The sequence below is a fragment of the Anomaloglossus baeobatrachus genome, chromosome 2, assembly GCF_048569485.1.
Source record: "Anomaloglossus baeobatrachus isolate aAnoBae1 chromosome 2, aAnoBae1.hap1, whole genome shotgun sequence".
NCBI classification, from domain to species: domain Eukaryota; kingdom Metazoa; phylum Chordata; class Amphibia; order Anura; family Aromobatidae; genus Anomaloglossus; species Anomaloglossus baeobatrachus.
This window is the reverse complement of record NC_134354.1, coordinates 443,615,945-443,630,307: the sequence shown is the minus strand read 5'-3', so window position 1 is coordinate 443,630,307 and position 14,363 is coordinate 443,615,945. Positions and strand designations below refer to the sequence as shown.

General features: G+C 37.6%; 1 protein-coding gene across 4 annotated transcripts in view; it reads left to right on the top strand.

The window, feature by feature from the left end:
* SRRM3 (serine/arginine repetitive matrix 3) overlaps window positions 1-14,363 on the top strand; it is an 800,697-nt gene that overhangs the window by 774,694 nt on the left and 11,640 nt on the right. For 3 of the 4 annotated variants that reach the window (XM_075336281.1, XM_075336280.1, XM_075336282.1), the window contains 2 exons: window positions 1,888-2,219; window positions 2,440-2,661. In XM_075336281.1, coding sequence (XP_075192396.1) covers window positions 1,888-2,219; window positions 2,440-2,661 — 554 coding nt within the window. The remainder of the gene's footprint in view (window positions 1-1,887; window positions 2,220-2,439; window positions 2,662-14,363) is intronic. The other variant, XM_075336283.1, reaches the window with a different exon arrangement.

The following is a 14,363-nucleotide window of genomic DNA, read 5'->3' as shown; positions in this document are numbered from 1 at the left end:
GCTTTTATATTATTCATTGTACTAGAGAATTTACTACCAACAGTTCCATATATATACAGTATGTCATGCTTTTAGGGGTTTTTTTGTTTATTATTCTGCTTTGTGAGATTATTCATGTGGACCATGGGGTGATGTATCAAAATCTGCTTTACATTTAATTTCTGTAGCTGTAGAATGTTTTTCTTCCCAACTACGTAACCTACAGTAGTGTACCAAAAAAATTTTATGAGGAAGACAATTCAGAATATTTTAGGTATTTTGAAATGTAAATGCAAACAATTTATAATTATAATTCTATAAATTAATGAACACTTTTCTCAAAGAAATATTCCAGTTTTCATAAGCAGCCAATGCTTGTACATAAAGTAATATTTTAATTACTTATAACACTAAAACTTGCATTTGGCTATGTTAGTTATATCTGTAAATCTTCTATTTTGATGTCTGTTCTACATCCATACTTGTAAGGAAGCATTATATCCATTTTCTATATAAAGTAAAATGCAGTCAATCATCAATTTGCATTGACTAACATGGTCAAAACCTACTTTATAAGTAAATTAAGCCATTGTCCAGTCTTACATTATAATGATTTTAACCTAAGCTTGCCTAAGAAATTTGTTCAATATAGTGGATGTCTGGCAGCAAATATTATGGGAATTAGAATTCATATAATTTTAGATGTATTATGATATCAAAATTAATATAGTACTAGATATACATAGACCTTAATCAATATTATTTTGGGCATAAAATCCACTTTGCGTTGAGACTAATGCCCAGACATGAATTCTACATTTTTTCTTGTTTTATTCTTTTGCCATATTTTTATCCATGACATGTATAATATATGGTTCACTTTTTTTTTCTTTTTACATCTTAAGCTACTTAAATTCTAGATATCAGTGTATGATCCAGAACAAAAATTAATGTTAAAGTAATACAAAATACCATACAATACATAATGTAGGATCAAACTGAGTTGAGCACCACTTCGTTACTGAAAGGTCACTCAAACCTCATGATTGGCCTATACCACCACTCTCAAACTACGAGGCCAGAAAAGTGGGTTTGTGTGTTTTTTTTCTTTATTATTTTTTCTCTCTATCTATCTCTCTTGCATTTTTGTGAATCTAATGATGCACTTATGTTGCCCCACTTTTCCCTTCTCTTCATACCTTACCTACTAAAGGAGGAAATGCCACTTTCTTGGTAAGTGGATGTTAACCAAGAGGGACTTAAATCAAAAAGATCACAGTGTGACAAAACTAAGAACATAGGGTGCTGATGAAAGCTCAACAGTACTCTGCCGGAAAAAAAGGAATTCAGACAAACTAAAATGAAAAAAAAAAGACAATTTATTTATTTCCAGTAACATTTGTGAATTTAATTTCATTTTTATTTTGTTTTATTTTATTTTCAACTTTCCCTTTTTCCCTTCTCAATCTCTACCAGTTTTTGTGCTGTTTTGTCCGGATGTCAATCTCACTCCTCACTATTATAATTCTTTAATTTGTTTTGTCCTATCTTTTTTTTTTATCGAAAATCATTTTTTTTATTTACATGACTTTACATTTTTTTTTATTTATTTATTTTTTATTTATTTACGTTAGGTCTTAATCTTAGAGTTCTCTCTTCCCCACCTGCTCTTTAAAGTTATTTTCTGTTATCAACTTTTTTGTTGCCTTTTGCATGCAAAGTTGCATGAGCTGCATTGTTGGGGTCGGAAGGCTAAGCAGAAAGAATAGTCTCAGTGTAGAATCTCTGTGTTAACGTGCTGTATGCAAATGTGAGTTGACTTTTTTTTGCTAATTTTAGATTAATTCATGCTAAAACATTTCTCCTTTTCTTCTTTCCCCCATTTCTACTTTTTTTTTCCTTCCACAGCGGTTGAATTCAGTATCTCCAATGTCAAAGACACATTCGAAAGTGGAAACATCACCAAACCGTCACAAGGGTAATAATCGTAATGATATTAGAAGTCCAAGATCTATTTCATCAAGTAAAGGTGACCGTTGTTCATCAGATGATAAAAGAAGGCGCCATTCTAAGTCACCATCATCAGAGAGACACCATGGACGTTCCAGAGGACGAACCAGGATACACAAAGAGACTTCGGTGAACTCAGGAAGCCATACAGGCTATAGCAGTGATTCTGATGGATCAGTATTTTCACATGCACCTGGAGTAGAAAAGACCCATGGTGCTCCAACAAAAAAGTAAGTTCATATCATTGTGATTTATGTGTAATAATCAATGAGGCTAAACTTTCTTGCATGAATAAACTATTAGATATGTATGATTATTATGTTTAAGTACCAATTATACCTACTTTCAAAATAAATTACAAATAAACTATAACTTAAATATGTACAAATTTTAATCAGTTATTACTAATATAATTCAATGAATGCAATCAATATATATTATATGTCGTAGACCAACAGTCAAGCATCGTCGTGGTAAACAAAATAATTGTTCTGAATCTTCGGTGAAGCGTAATCGTCAAAGCTTTGATAGAAGAAAGAGTCCAGCTCGAAGCAATGGCAACAGAGGTAGTTCTTGGAGTTCAAGCTGTTCACCTTCACGTTCAAGATCACGAGATAAGAGATCGGCAAGAAGCAGAACTCGATCTCTTTCACCAAAAAAGAATTTAAACAGGTAAAACCTTTTCACCTGAAATAAACATTTAATTTATTAGCCTTTTAGATTAAAGTTGAAATATAACATTTCTCTTTTCTCTATTTTTCATTTAAAAGAAATGAGCATTTCTTAATTTGTGATCTAAAGTTTCAAATGAAAGAAATTCTATTTTCCTGTAGTATAGAATATGTGCTTGAATAATTCCATATAGCTGGGACCAAACGTTTTAACTGCAGTTATTAAATTATTTTATATTAGCTTAAACTGGTGAGTATTGTAAGGGAAAATAAATACATATTTTATTGTTAAACTTACAATTTAAATTTCATCTCTTACCAAGTTCAAGTGAAAAATGACATTTCATCAGATTTTACACATTGTTTAGCATGTCTTCTTAGATGTGGACTATCCATTACAACTATGAACATAATATCTATAAATTGTGGAAACCCTCTTGAGTAGATGTAAAGTGCACATTTATTTTACTTATATTTTGCATTTTCTCACTGCAATGGTTTTAAGAACTCACAATTTAAGTTTAGTTGATTTTAGACCAATAGCAAGTGAAAATGCACTTCATATACAGTACTTGACATTTGTATAATATAAAGCAGATACCACAGATTAAAAGAATAAGTGAAAAGACATGCTAATATTCTCCCCCTTCAAACTGAGCAGCATAATGTAAATCTTTACATACAGTATTTCACAAAATTGAGTACACCTCTCACATTTTTGTAAATATTTAATAATATTTTTTTATGGGACAGCACTGAAGATATGACACTTTCATACAATGTAAAGTAGTCAATGTACAGCTTGTATAACAGAGTAAATTTGTTGTGACCTATAAATAATTCAACACACAACCATTAATGTCATAACTGTTGGCAACAAAAGTGAGTACACCATAAGTGGAAATGGCTAAATTATGGCCAATTATCCATTTTCCCTTCCAGTTGTCAAGTGACTCATTAGTGTTACAAGGTCTCAGGTATGACTGGGGAGCAGGAATTTTATATTTGGTGTTATCGCTCTCACACATTCTCACACTGGTCATTGGAAGTTCGACATGGCACTTAATGGCAAAGTATTCTCTGAGGATCTAAAACAAAGAATTGTTGCTCTACATAAATATAGCCTAAGCTATAAGAAGATTGTCAAGATCCTGGAACTGAGCTGCAGCACGGTGGCCAAGACCATACCGCGGTTTAACAAGACAGGGTCCACTCAGAACAGGCCTCGCCATGGTCGACCAAAGAAGTTGAGTGCACGTGATCAGCATCATATCCACAGGTTGACTTTTTAAAATAGATGTATGAGTGCTGCCAGCATTGCTGCAGAGGTTAAAATGGTGGGCATCAGACTTTCCGTGCTAAGACCATCCGCCACATATTGCATCAAATTAGTCTGTATGACTGTCATCGCAGAAGGAAGCCTCTTCTAAAGATGATGCACAAGAAACCCTGCAGTTTTCTGAAGACAGGCAGCCTAAGGACATAGATTACTGGAACCATGCCCGTGGTTTGATGAGACCAAGATGAACTTATATGGTTCAGATGGTGTCAAGCATGTGTGCTTGCAATTAGGTGAGGAGTACAAAGACAAGTGTCTTCCCTACAGTCAAGCATAGTGGTGGGAGTTTCATGGTTTGGGGCAGCATGATTGCTGCCGACTGTGGGGAGCTAAAGTTCATTGAGGGAACCATGAATACCAACATGTACTGTGATATACTGAAGCAGAGCATAATCTCCTCCTTTTGAAATCTGGTCTGGAGGGCAGTATTCCAACATAATGACCCCAAACATACCTCCAAGACGACCACTGCTTGGCTAAAGAAACTGAGGGTAAAAGTGCAGGACTGGCCAAGCAGTTAGTTATGCTGTACAAAATAATCAAGAAATAACATTTCTTATACCTCTTTTTTACATCTGCATCATTTTTCAAATATGATTTTATTTTGTTAGAGATATTAGTTCAACAATTTAGAAAACCTGTTTCTTTAGATACCTATTCAGATTTAAATTGATTTTGAGGAGCCTGTATATTGGAAACCTCCCAAAAATGATATTTTAAAAACTACACCACTAAACTACTTCAAAACTGTATCCTGCGTTATCCACATTGCCGGGCAAAATCGGTCGTCTGCTCAGAGACATCGCTGGCTTGCGCATGTGCACTTTGCTCTGCCCTACTGCTAGCAGAGTCTAAAACATAAGTGTGCGATGTCTCTATGCAGGAACTAGACTTTGCACGGTTATGTGGATGACACAGGTGGCATCAAACATGTTAATCAAAGAAAGAGGATGGCGATCAGCAATAGAGAAGAGAAATAGACGCCGCACTAAAGACGCCCATCGGACCAGACTGGTCGGATTTATTTAGCGTGCAGGAGAGTTTAAAAAGATTTTTGGGGGATATACAGGGGGAGTCAGGGGATAATAAACGCCTTAATGGAATGCAGCACAGGTGCTGCTGAAGGTGCTAGTTTTAGTTCAGGCATGAAAAAAACAATGACAGGTTCCCTTTAATTGTGCTCTTCCCAATACAGTAATCTGACAAACGTGGTCATTAGTTGCGGTTTATACCTAGTGGGGCTCAGAAAGAAGGATGAATTTGGATTGGGGAGTAAAGTTTTCAATGGATTTTATTTGAGAGATGGGAGCCATGTGTCTTTTCCAGGGCCTTTGTTCTACCACTAATGTGGGATCCCCCTATATTTCCAGTGACAGATAATGGACCTGAGTGAGGACTAGTTTTCTGCGGCATAAGCTAGGATTTTTTTTGTAACATTTTGGGGCACATAACATTTTTTGATCGCTTTTAGTATAAGTCTTGTATTTGACGCAGATAACTTATGTCAGGGTTTCCATGTAAATCCCCCCAAAAAATATGATTCAGACAAAACCCCTGACGGAACCACTCACTCTAATAAGGCATATGGAGACACTATAGACTCCGTTTGACATCTGTTCTGGTGCAATTTTTTTTTTCTTAGACATGCACACTTGTGCTCTTAAAAGACACCTAAAATGATGGGACAATGCCAGAATATAGAATAGATGCAGTGACTCCGTCTGCATCATTATAGTGAGGAGCACAATTGAAAATGGTGGAAGTTGCATGATCATAGATGTAATAATAGACTCATCATATCTAATAAATAATACTTCATGCAAAAACGTAATAAGTGGACTAATACCATGGACAAATCGCCAAACAACTGGAAAACAAAGGAAAAGATTGTGATCAAACGTCCATATAAATACAATATTTTATTGGTATGAAAACAGGTGAAAAGGTGGTAAGTGACAATAAAATCAATGGTGAAAAAGAAAAGCTGTTATCCTGCATATTAGATCCATGAACATATATATATATATATATATATATACACTTGGAAATATAAGAATAAATAATTTGATAAATATGCACTTGTAAATACGCATACATACATATACAAGGATTACAAATAATGAATATCAAAGTGCATATATGCTGGAAGACAGCATCCATGCTGAGTCACAGGAGTGCAAGATAGATGTAATGAAAACCCAGCAGTGGCTAATGCTGGACAAAGAGATTGTATAAATCTACGATCATAATATTCAGAAGGGTGTTCAATAGTAAAAAAAAAAAAAAAAGGGGGACAATCACTTGGGCTGGCGGGCAAAAAGAAGCAGAAGATCAGCTGGCACCCGACGGCCGTTTCGGTACGGAGACCTTCGTCAGGGGGCCGCTGGGTTTTCACTACATATATCTTGCTCTCCTGTGACTCTGTGCTATTCAGCGTGGGTATATATGTGTGTGTATATGTATATATATATATATATATATATATATATATATATATACTAGCTGTACTACCCGGCTTCGCCCGGGTTAATAACTGCTGTTAACAAAATAGAATGTATTAACAAAAATGTATTCTGCACACAAAAACCACAAAACAAATAGATAGAAATGTTGCCTATATTAACCAATCAGAGCGCAGATTAATTAACTGTAGCAAAATAGAAGCTAAGCTGTGATTGCTTGCTATTGGCAGCCTGATAAATCTCCAGGTAACAGAGGCCCTCCCCCTGACAGTATATATTAGCTCACACATACACAAAATAGACAGGTCATGTGACTGATAGCTGCCGGATTTCCTATGTGGTACATTTGTTGTTCTTGTAGTTTGGCTGCCTATTAATCAGATTTTTATTTTTGAAGGATAATACCAGACTTGTGTGTGTTTTAGGGCGATTATGTGGGTGAGGTTGGTGTATGTGTGGTGAGATGTGTGCTGAGGGTGGTATATGTGTTCAAGCACGTGGTAGTGTGTGGCGCATTTTGTGTGTGTGTTCATATCCCCGAGTGTGGTGAGTATCCCATGTCGGGGCCCCACCTTAGCAACTGTACGGTATATACCCTGGCGCCATCGCTCTCATTCTTTAAGTCCCCCTTGTTCACATCTGGCAGCTGTCAATTTGCCCCCAACACCTTTCGTTTCACTTTTTCCCCATTATGTAGATGGGGGCAAAATTGATTGGTAAATTGGAACGCGCGGGGTTAAAATTTCGCCTCACAACATAGCACCCAGCGCTGCTCGGGATAGTAACTGTCTCTCTGTTTCTCTCCCCCTCTCTGTCTGTCTCCCCCTCTGTATATATCTCTCTGTCTCTCTCTATCTCTTTGTCTGTCTGTCTCTTACTCCGTCTATCTCAATCTCTTTCTCCGTCTGTCTCAATCTCTTTCCCTGTCTGTCTATCTATCTCTTTCCCTGTCTATCTATCTCTGTCACTTTCCCTGTCTGTCACTTTCCCTGTCTGTCACTTTCCCTCTCTTTCCCTGTCTCTTTCCCTGTCAGTCTGTCTCTTTGTCTGTGTCTGTCTCTTACCCTGACTATGTCTGTTTCTTACCCTGTCTGTGGCTGTCTCTTTCCCTGTCTGTCTCTTTCCCTGGCTTCATTGTGACATGCCAACATTCCATATAAGGGCGTGGCTGCGCATTCTTCTGAAGTTCTGGCTGCACTGTGGCTCCCAGCTCCATTCACTTTAATGGAGGCAGGTTTTTTGGTGAATAACTGTAAAGAGCGGGGTTAAAAATTCCCCCTCAAAACATAGCCTATGACGCTCTTGGGGTCCAGAAGTGTGAGTGTGCAAAATTTTGTGGCTGTAGCTGCGACGGTGCAGATGCCAATCCCGGACATACACACACACATACACATACACACACACACACACATTCAGCTTTATATATTAGATATATATATATATATATATATGTGTATATATATATATATATATATATATATATATATATATGTTCAGGGATCTAATATGCAGGACAACAGCTTTTCTTTTTCACCACTGATTTTATTGTCACTTACCATCTTTTCACCTGTTTTCATACCAATAAAAAATTATATTTATATGGACATTTGATCGCAATCATTATAGTGAGGGGTTTCATTGGAGCTTCTAGCTGAATGGTAGTTTTTGGGATGTACATGGAAACCGCAACGTAATCACTCAGCGGAAAGCACAGGATAAATGTGAACTGAGCCTTTTTCCGATTTTTGGGAGGTAAAATGAGCAAATAGACAGCTGTAAAAAAAAAGTTCTTATTTTTATTTATGCACTGTTTATTTTGGGGTATTACTGATAAGACACCTTTATTCTTCAGGTCAGTGTGATTTAATTCATAACAGATTTATATTATTTTTTTCTATATCTATCATACGCTAAAAAATATTTTTTATAATAAATAGTTTTTTCGGCGCCATATTCTGAGAGTTGTAATTTTTTTTATATTTGGGTAAACAGAGCTGTATTAGGGCTTATTTTTGTGAGATTAGTTGGAGATTTTTTTTGGCACCACATTGGGGTATGTAACATTTGTTAAACCCTTTTTATTCAGACTTTTCAGATGCAGAATGAACAAAATTCAGCAATTCACTTACTGTCTTTATAAAAAAAAATTGCGCTGTTCACTGCAGTAAATGTGATATTACCAATTTATTCTCCAGGTCAGTAGGCTTACAGTAATACCAGATTTATATTGTTTTTTTTATACTTTGCTTCTTTTACACACTAAAAACAATATTTTACAAAAATGAATTTTAAGAGCTGTAACTTTTTTTATTTTTTTTGCTGAATGAGCCATATTAGGGATAGTTTTCTTTTTTTGGACAGTTGGTGTTTTCATTTCTATCATTTTTTTTATTTACATGTGACTTTTTGATATATTTTTTTTCAATTTTTTTTTGTGCTACTTTGATGAAAAGCAAGACTTTGGCAGTATTTTTTATTATTTTTTTTTTACAGTGTTTGCTTTACGGAATAACTAACGTGCCAGTTTTATATATTTCTATTTATTTATATACAGTTTTTATATTTTCGAGTCGATAGCAATTATGTGTACTTTTTTATTATTTTTGTTTTAATTCAAACTCTACATTTTCAGTGACAAAACGGTTTTTGAGGATTTAGGTGCACTTTTTGTGTGTGTGGGTTTTTTTTTTACTTTTTTACACAACTTCTTTCACTTTTTTAATTTGTCCCAATGTGGGACATGAATATTTTTTATTTAGAGCGTTGGTCTCCTGCAATACCCATGTACTGAAGTGTAAGAGACCTGTCAGTGTGTCACTGACTGTGGCTGTAGACCCTGATTATAGTAGGATCTAACAGGCCACCATACCTTTGTGTCATCAATCAATCAGTCGCGGGGATCAATCCTGTCAAAGGGGGTCTTTTAACCACTTAGGTGATACTTGAAATTAACATCTGTATTTAAAAGGTTAATCATTCCAAAACTATTAGGAGCCGATGCCCGTGAATTTCAGCAGTCATAAACAGCTGCCAACTGCAAGATTTATTCCTGCTGGGGGGCACTATTCACTATTTCTCAGCACTGGTAAAAAGCAGTGGGATAAGGAATGAGGAATAAGGCCCCTTAACAGCCACCAGTAAAAATCATATCAGCCGTCGTTAAGGAGTTAATGTTGTAAACATTCAATATTTGAAAATTAAAAATCTATTAATTTCCTATTTTTAGTTAAATGTCTGATATTTTTATAAATGAAATCAAAATATATCGACCTAAGCTCACCACTAACATAAAATATAATGTATAATGTTTCATATAACTACAGCTTATCTGTGTACACCTCAGGAATCAAACAGCATCACGAAAACCAAGGAACACATCAGATGGGTCAAGGATAAAGTTTTAGAGTAGAGTAAAGCAGGGTTAGGTTACATAAAAATAACCTAAACTGTGAATATCTCATGAAGCACTGTTCAATCTATCATCCAAAAAACACAAGGAGTATGGCAGAACTGCAAACCTACCAAGACTTGGCCGGCCACCTAAACTGGCATCCCCAGCAAGCAGAACACTAATTAGAGAAGCAACCAAAAAGCCTGTAGTCTCTCTAGAAGAGCTGCAGAGATCCACAACTCAGGTGGCAAAATCAGTCCATGGGACAACTAAAAGTTGCATACTTTGCAAATCTAGCCTTTAATCCCATAAGGAGATATGTGCTATGTCCATCATATGTCGTCTCCCCACCTTGAAAGCCGAGCCCGCATTTTTTCCAGCAGATAGTGGCTGTCATAATCAGAATGGCTATCATTCATAAGCGATTTTCGCTATAGACAACAGTATTGTAACATTGCTGTGTATAGCACAAGCAACCAGATGACTGAAAAAAATAAAAAAACATTAAAGTATACAGTAATCACCCCCTTTTTTGCAATTAAAAATTAAGAAAAAAAATACACATTCGGTATAGCTACAGTCGTAAAAGTCTGATCTATCAGAATATAAAATATTTATATCCAATCAATAAACGGGGAGCGAAAAAAAAATCAAAATGCCAAAATTGCGGGGCTTTGGCTGTCGCAAAATCAACACCAAAAAAAATGTAACAATAGGGTATCAAAACATTGTGGCCACACCAAAATAATATCAATAAAAGATTGGTTCAGGGTGCAAAAATAATCCTTCACACTGCTCCTCCTGAAAATTTAAAATATTATGAAACTTAAAAAATGACGGCACAGTTTTACTGTGACATGAACGCTGTAAATAATAAAAACAAAAACTGAATTGCGCTCTTTTTGCTATTTTGTACACTTGTACATGATAAAATTGATGGTGCCTTTCAAAAGTACAACTCATCGAACAAAAAACAACTCCTCATGTAGCTATGTCGATGGAAAAATACATTGTGGCTCTTGAAATAAGTGGAGGAAAAAATGAAAGTCCAAAAACTAAAAATTGCCTGGTTCTTAAGGGGTTAAGGAAGCATGGCAGAAAAAAGACATTTTTGAAAGTAAGCCATAAGATGTCCCATTTGCAGTTTGCAAAAAGCCATGTAAGTTACAAAGCTAGCATGTGAAAGAAGATTCTCTGGTCAGATGAGACCAAAGTAGAACCTTTTGGGCTATATGCAAAATGCTTTGTGTGGTGTAAGACTAATGTAATACTAATATCACCCTAAAAACACCATCCCCACTGTCAGACATGGTGGTGGCAGGATAATATTGTGGGGATGCTTTTCTTCAGCAGCAAGTGGGAAGCTGATCACAGTTAATGAGAAGATGGATGGATCTAAATACAGGACAATCCTGGAAGTAAATTTGTTAGAGGCTGCAAAAGACTTGAGACTGGGGTGTAGGTTCACCTTCCAGTAGGGCAGCGACCCTAAACATACTGCCAGAGTTACAATGGAATGGCTGAGATCAAAGCAATTTCATGTGTTTGATTGGCCCAGTCAAAGTCCAGACCTAAATCTCATTGATAATCTGTGGAAATACTTGAAATTTGCTGTTTACAGATGCTCTCCATCCAATCTCATTGAACTAAACAGAATAAGCAAAATTCTCAGCCGCTAGATGTGCAAAGCTGGTAGAGACATACCACAAAAGACTTGCAACAGTAATTGCCTCAAAGGTGGTTCTACGAAGTAAAGACTCAGGGGGGCTAAATTCAAATGCACATCACAATTTTCAGATTTATATTTTTAAAATATTCAGAAAACCAGTTGGATCCCAGGTCTATCTTTTGTTATTTAAGTATGTATTGTCCCTGTGCAAAGGTCATTAAAGAGAACCTGTTAGCAGGATTTAGCACTATAAAATAAAGCCATAGCCATAAAGGTGCTGTGATGCTGATTAAATGGATTAAATTCACCTGCCGTGAAGGAATCCGATTTGTGGTTGTTGAATAATCTTCCTCTAAAGTTTTCTCTAGATTACTTCTTCTTTGCATTGGTGTGCATCAGGGCGGGACTTGGCTGTAGGGTCATCTTACTCTTCTCTGCCCCTCCGCCTACCTCTTCTGTTTCTTCTACAGGTCACTGATACGGTGTATGATGGTTACGCGTACCTGTGATGACGCGCTCGTGCCCTATGGGGTGCCACTTTGAGTGACAGGACTGGTCTGCTCGCATCAGTTAATATATCCCCCTTGCCCTTTATATATTACAATCAGGTGTCCGTTGTGACCACTAACCCCTGTACAATACCTTAGCATTTGGACTCAGTGGCTGGCATTCTGCCTGCCATTTGCTGATGCGCAGCCCCTATATTCTTTACCTTTCAGTGTTAGATAGCCTCTATAGACAATGTCCTGTGATGCGGTACACTCGTTCCATTGGTCCGCACATTGCTACACACGCCCCTTTTTTCTGTTGAGCTTCTTTGTGTCCAATGAAATGGACCCTGATGGTGCGCGCCTCCACACCTTGTATGGCAATGGGCGGGACTTCCGGGGATCCTCCGGTTCGTGACGTCTCATCCCTGTCAAGCCTAGAGCTGGGTTGGGCCACGTTGCCGCCATGGTTACGCGTCCCTGGCGTCATGTGCTCCCTCCCAGTCTGGCCGGAGGGCGGGACATCCGGACTGTGGGGACTTCCTGGATTCCTGTGCATTATATAACATATATTACGTTGCTAACCCTGCCGTTTATAATACACATGGCTGCGGTTTTACTTTTTTGGTTACTCCAGGTTTTATACCTGGGATGACAATTATGTTACTCTGCTGATTTATTTTCTCAGTATTCCAGAATCTATCAGCCATGTGTACTAGGGGCCTTACCATGTTAACACCCATTATGGGTTAGCAGCCTATCAAATCATGGATGGGCGTATTGATTAGTTCAATTACACACTTCCTGTCCTAGGGACCCGGCACCTGACAACAATAGCAATTAACCACCAGGCTATTTATACTCACCAGGATCCTCTGCCAGTAGGGTTTCCTCCTTGAGAAAGCAACAGTACCTCCGCGAAACATGCGTTGGTGGTGATCCTTCCTTGTTTGGGTATGTGCATTATGTGTTAACTACTTTCTAGCCCCAGTAGCCTGCGCCATCCAGCCGTATTTACTTGTGGATATTACTCCTTTTTTCTATGTCTTGATGTCATTGTGATATTGTGTTTTGGTTCCATGCACTTGCACTTTATTTCTACAATATATGTGTTACTCAGGTACCCTCTGCCATCTTGATTTACATTCAGGCCAATTTGTATAATCATATTGCATTGCACCCCATTGTGGGTGCTATACGTGCTATATCATCTATACTCTATTCACTCTGGTTGTCACTGAACCCCCTCGGCAACCTCGCCTCCTTATGGTGCTTCTAATTGTATTCACAACTTATAGGGACACCGCCTTTGAATGAGTGAGAGAGATCTCCATACACACTTAGGTCAGCTGCGGTCTCCCTTTTGATATACTTAGTCATCATATTTGTGGGCGGGGTGCTGACGGTGTGCGACTATCCCAAGGTGCCTAGTGTAATATATAATAATTTATTGTATATCCACTCCACCTCTCCCACGGCTATTTGGGATAGAGATGATGGTGTCTCTGGGCTTTATCTATTCATCATAATTTAACATATTAAGCGCCCTCCTCTCTCCCATGGCTACCTTTGACTGATTTTGCCGTTTTATGTCTAGACATTACCTGATTGATTATAGTGTGCATTTTTTCACCTCTCCCACGGCTATTTGGGATTATGAATATTGAGTGCCACTACTTTATTGTGTCTACTAATCTTTCCTGGACAGATTACCGCATAATCGCCATCTCTCCCACGGCTATTGGCTACTGATGCTTACATCTCTATACACTCTATGCTCCCCTTGATCTATTGGTAGTTGTTTTTAACTTGATTATTCTTGCTGTAATGTGTGTGTTTTTTCATTAATAAAAAATCTCTATCATTTGCACAAATACTCGTTTGTTCTCCTCCTTTGTTTAGGTCACTGATAGAGTTGAGCGGATAGTGAAAAATCCGGGTCCGGCAGCTACCCGGCGGGTTGAGAAAGAAGTCCGGATCCGATCCAGAGTTCGGCCCTATATATATCAATGGGGAGGAGAGAGAGAGAGAGAGAAAAAAGAAAAAAAAAACGGGATCTGGATCGTGCACCCAGAATCCCGCGTCCGGGTCAGAGTCGGATCGGGTACTCAAACCGTGCGGATCCGGATTTTGCCGATCCGGATCCGCTCAACACTAGTCACTGATTATTCAATAACCTGCCTCCTTTTTGAAATTCGATCCCCCTTCTGCAATCATTGCGGTGGGCAGCACATGCGCACTTTTATTCTGTGGTCGGTCTAAGGCTATGTGTCCACGTTGCTTTTTACCTGCTTTTTACCTGCTTTTTTGCTGCTTTTTCAACTGCAGCGTTTAATGCCGAAATGGATGTGTTC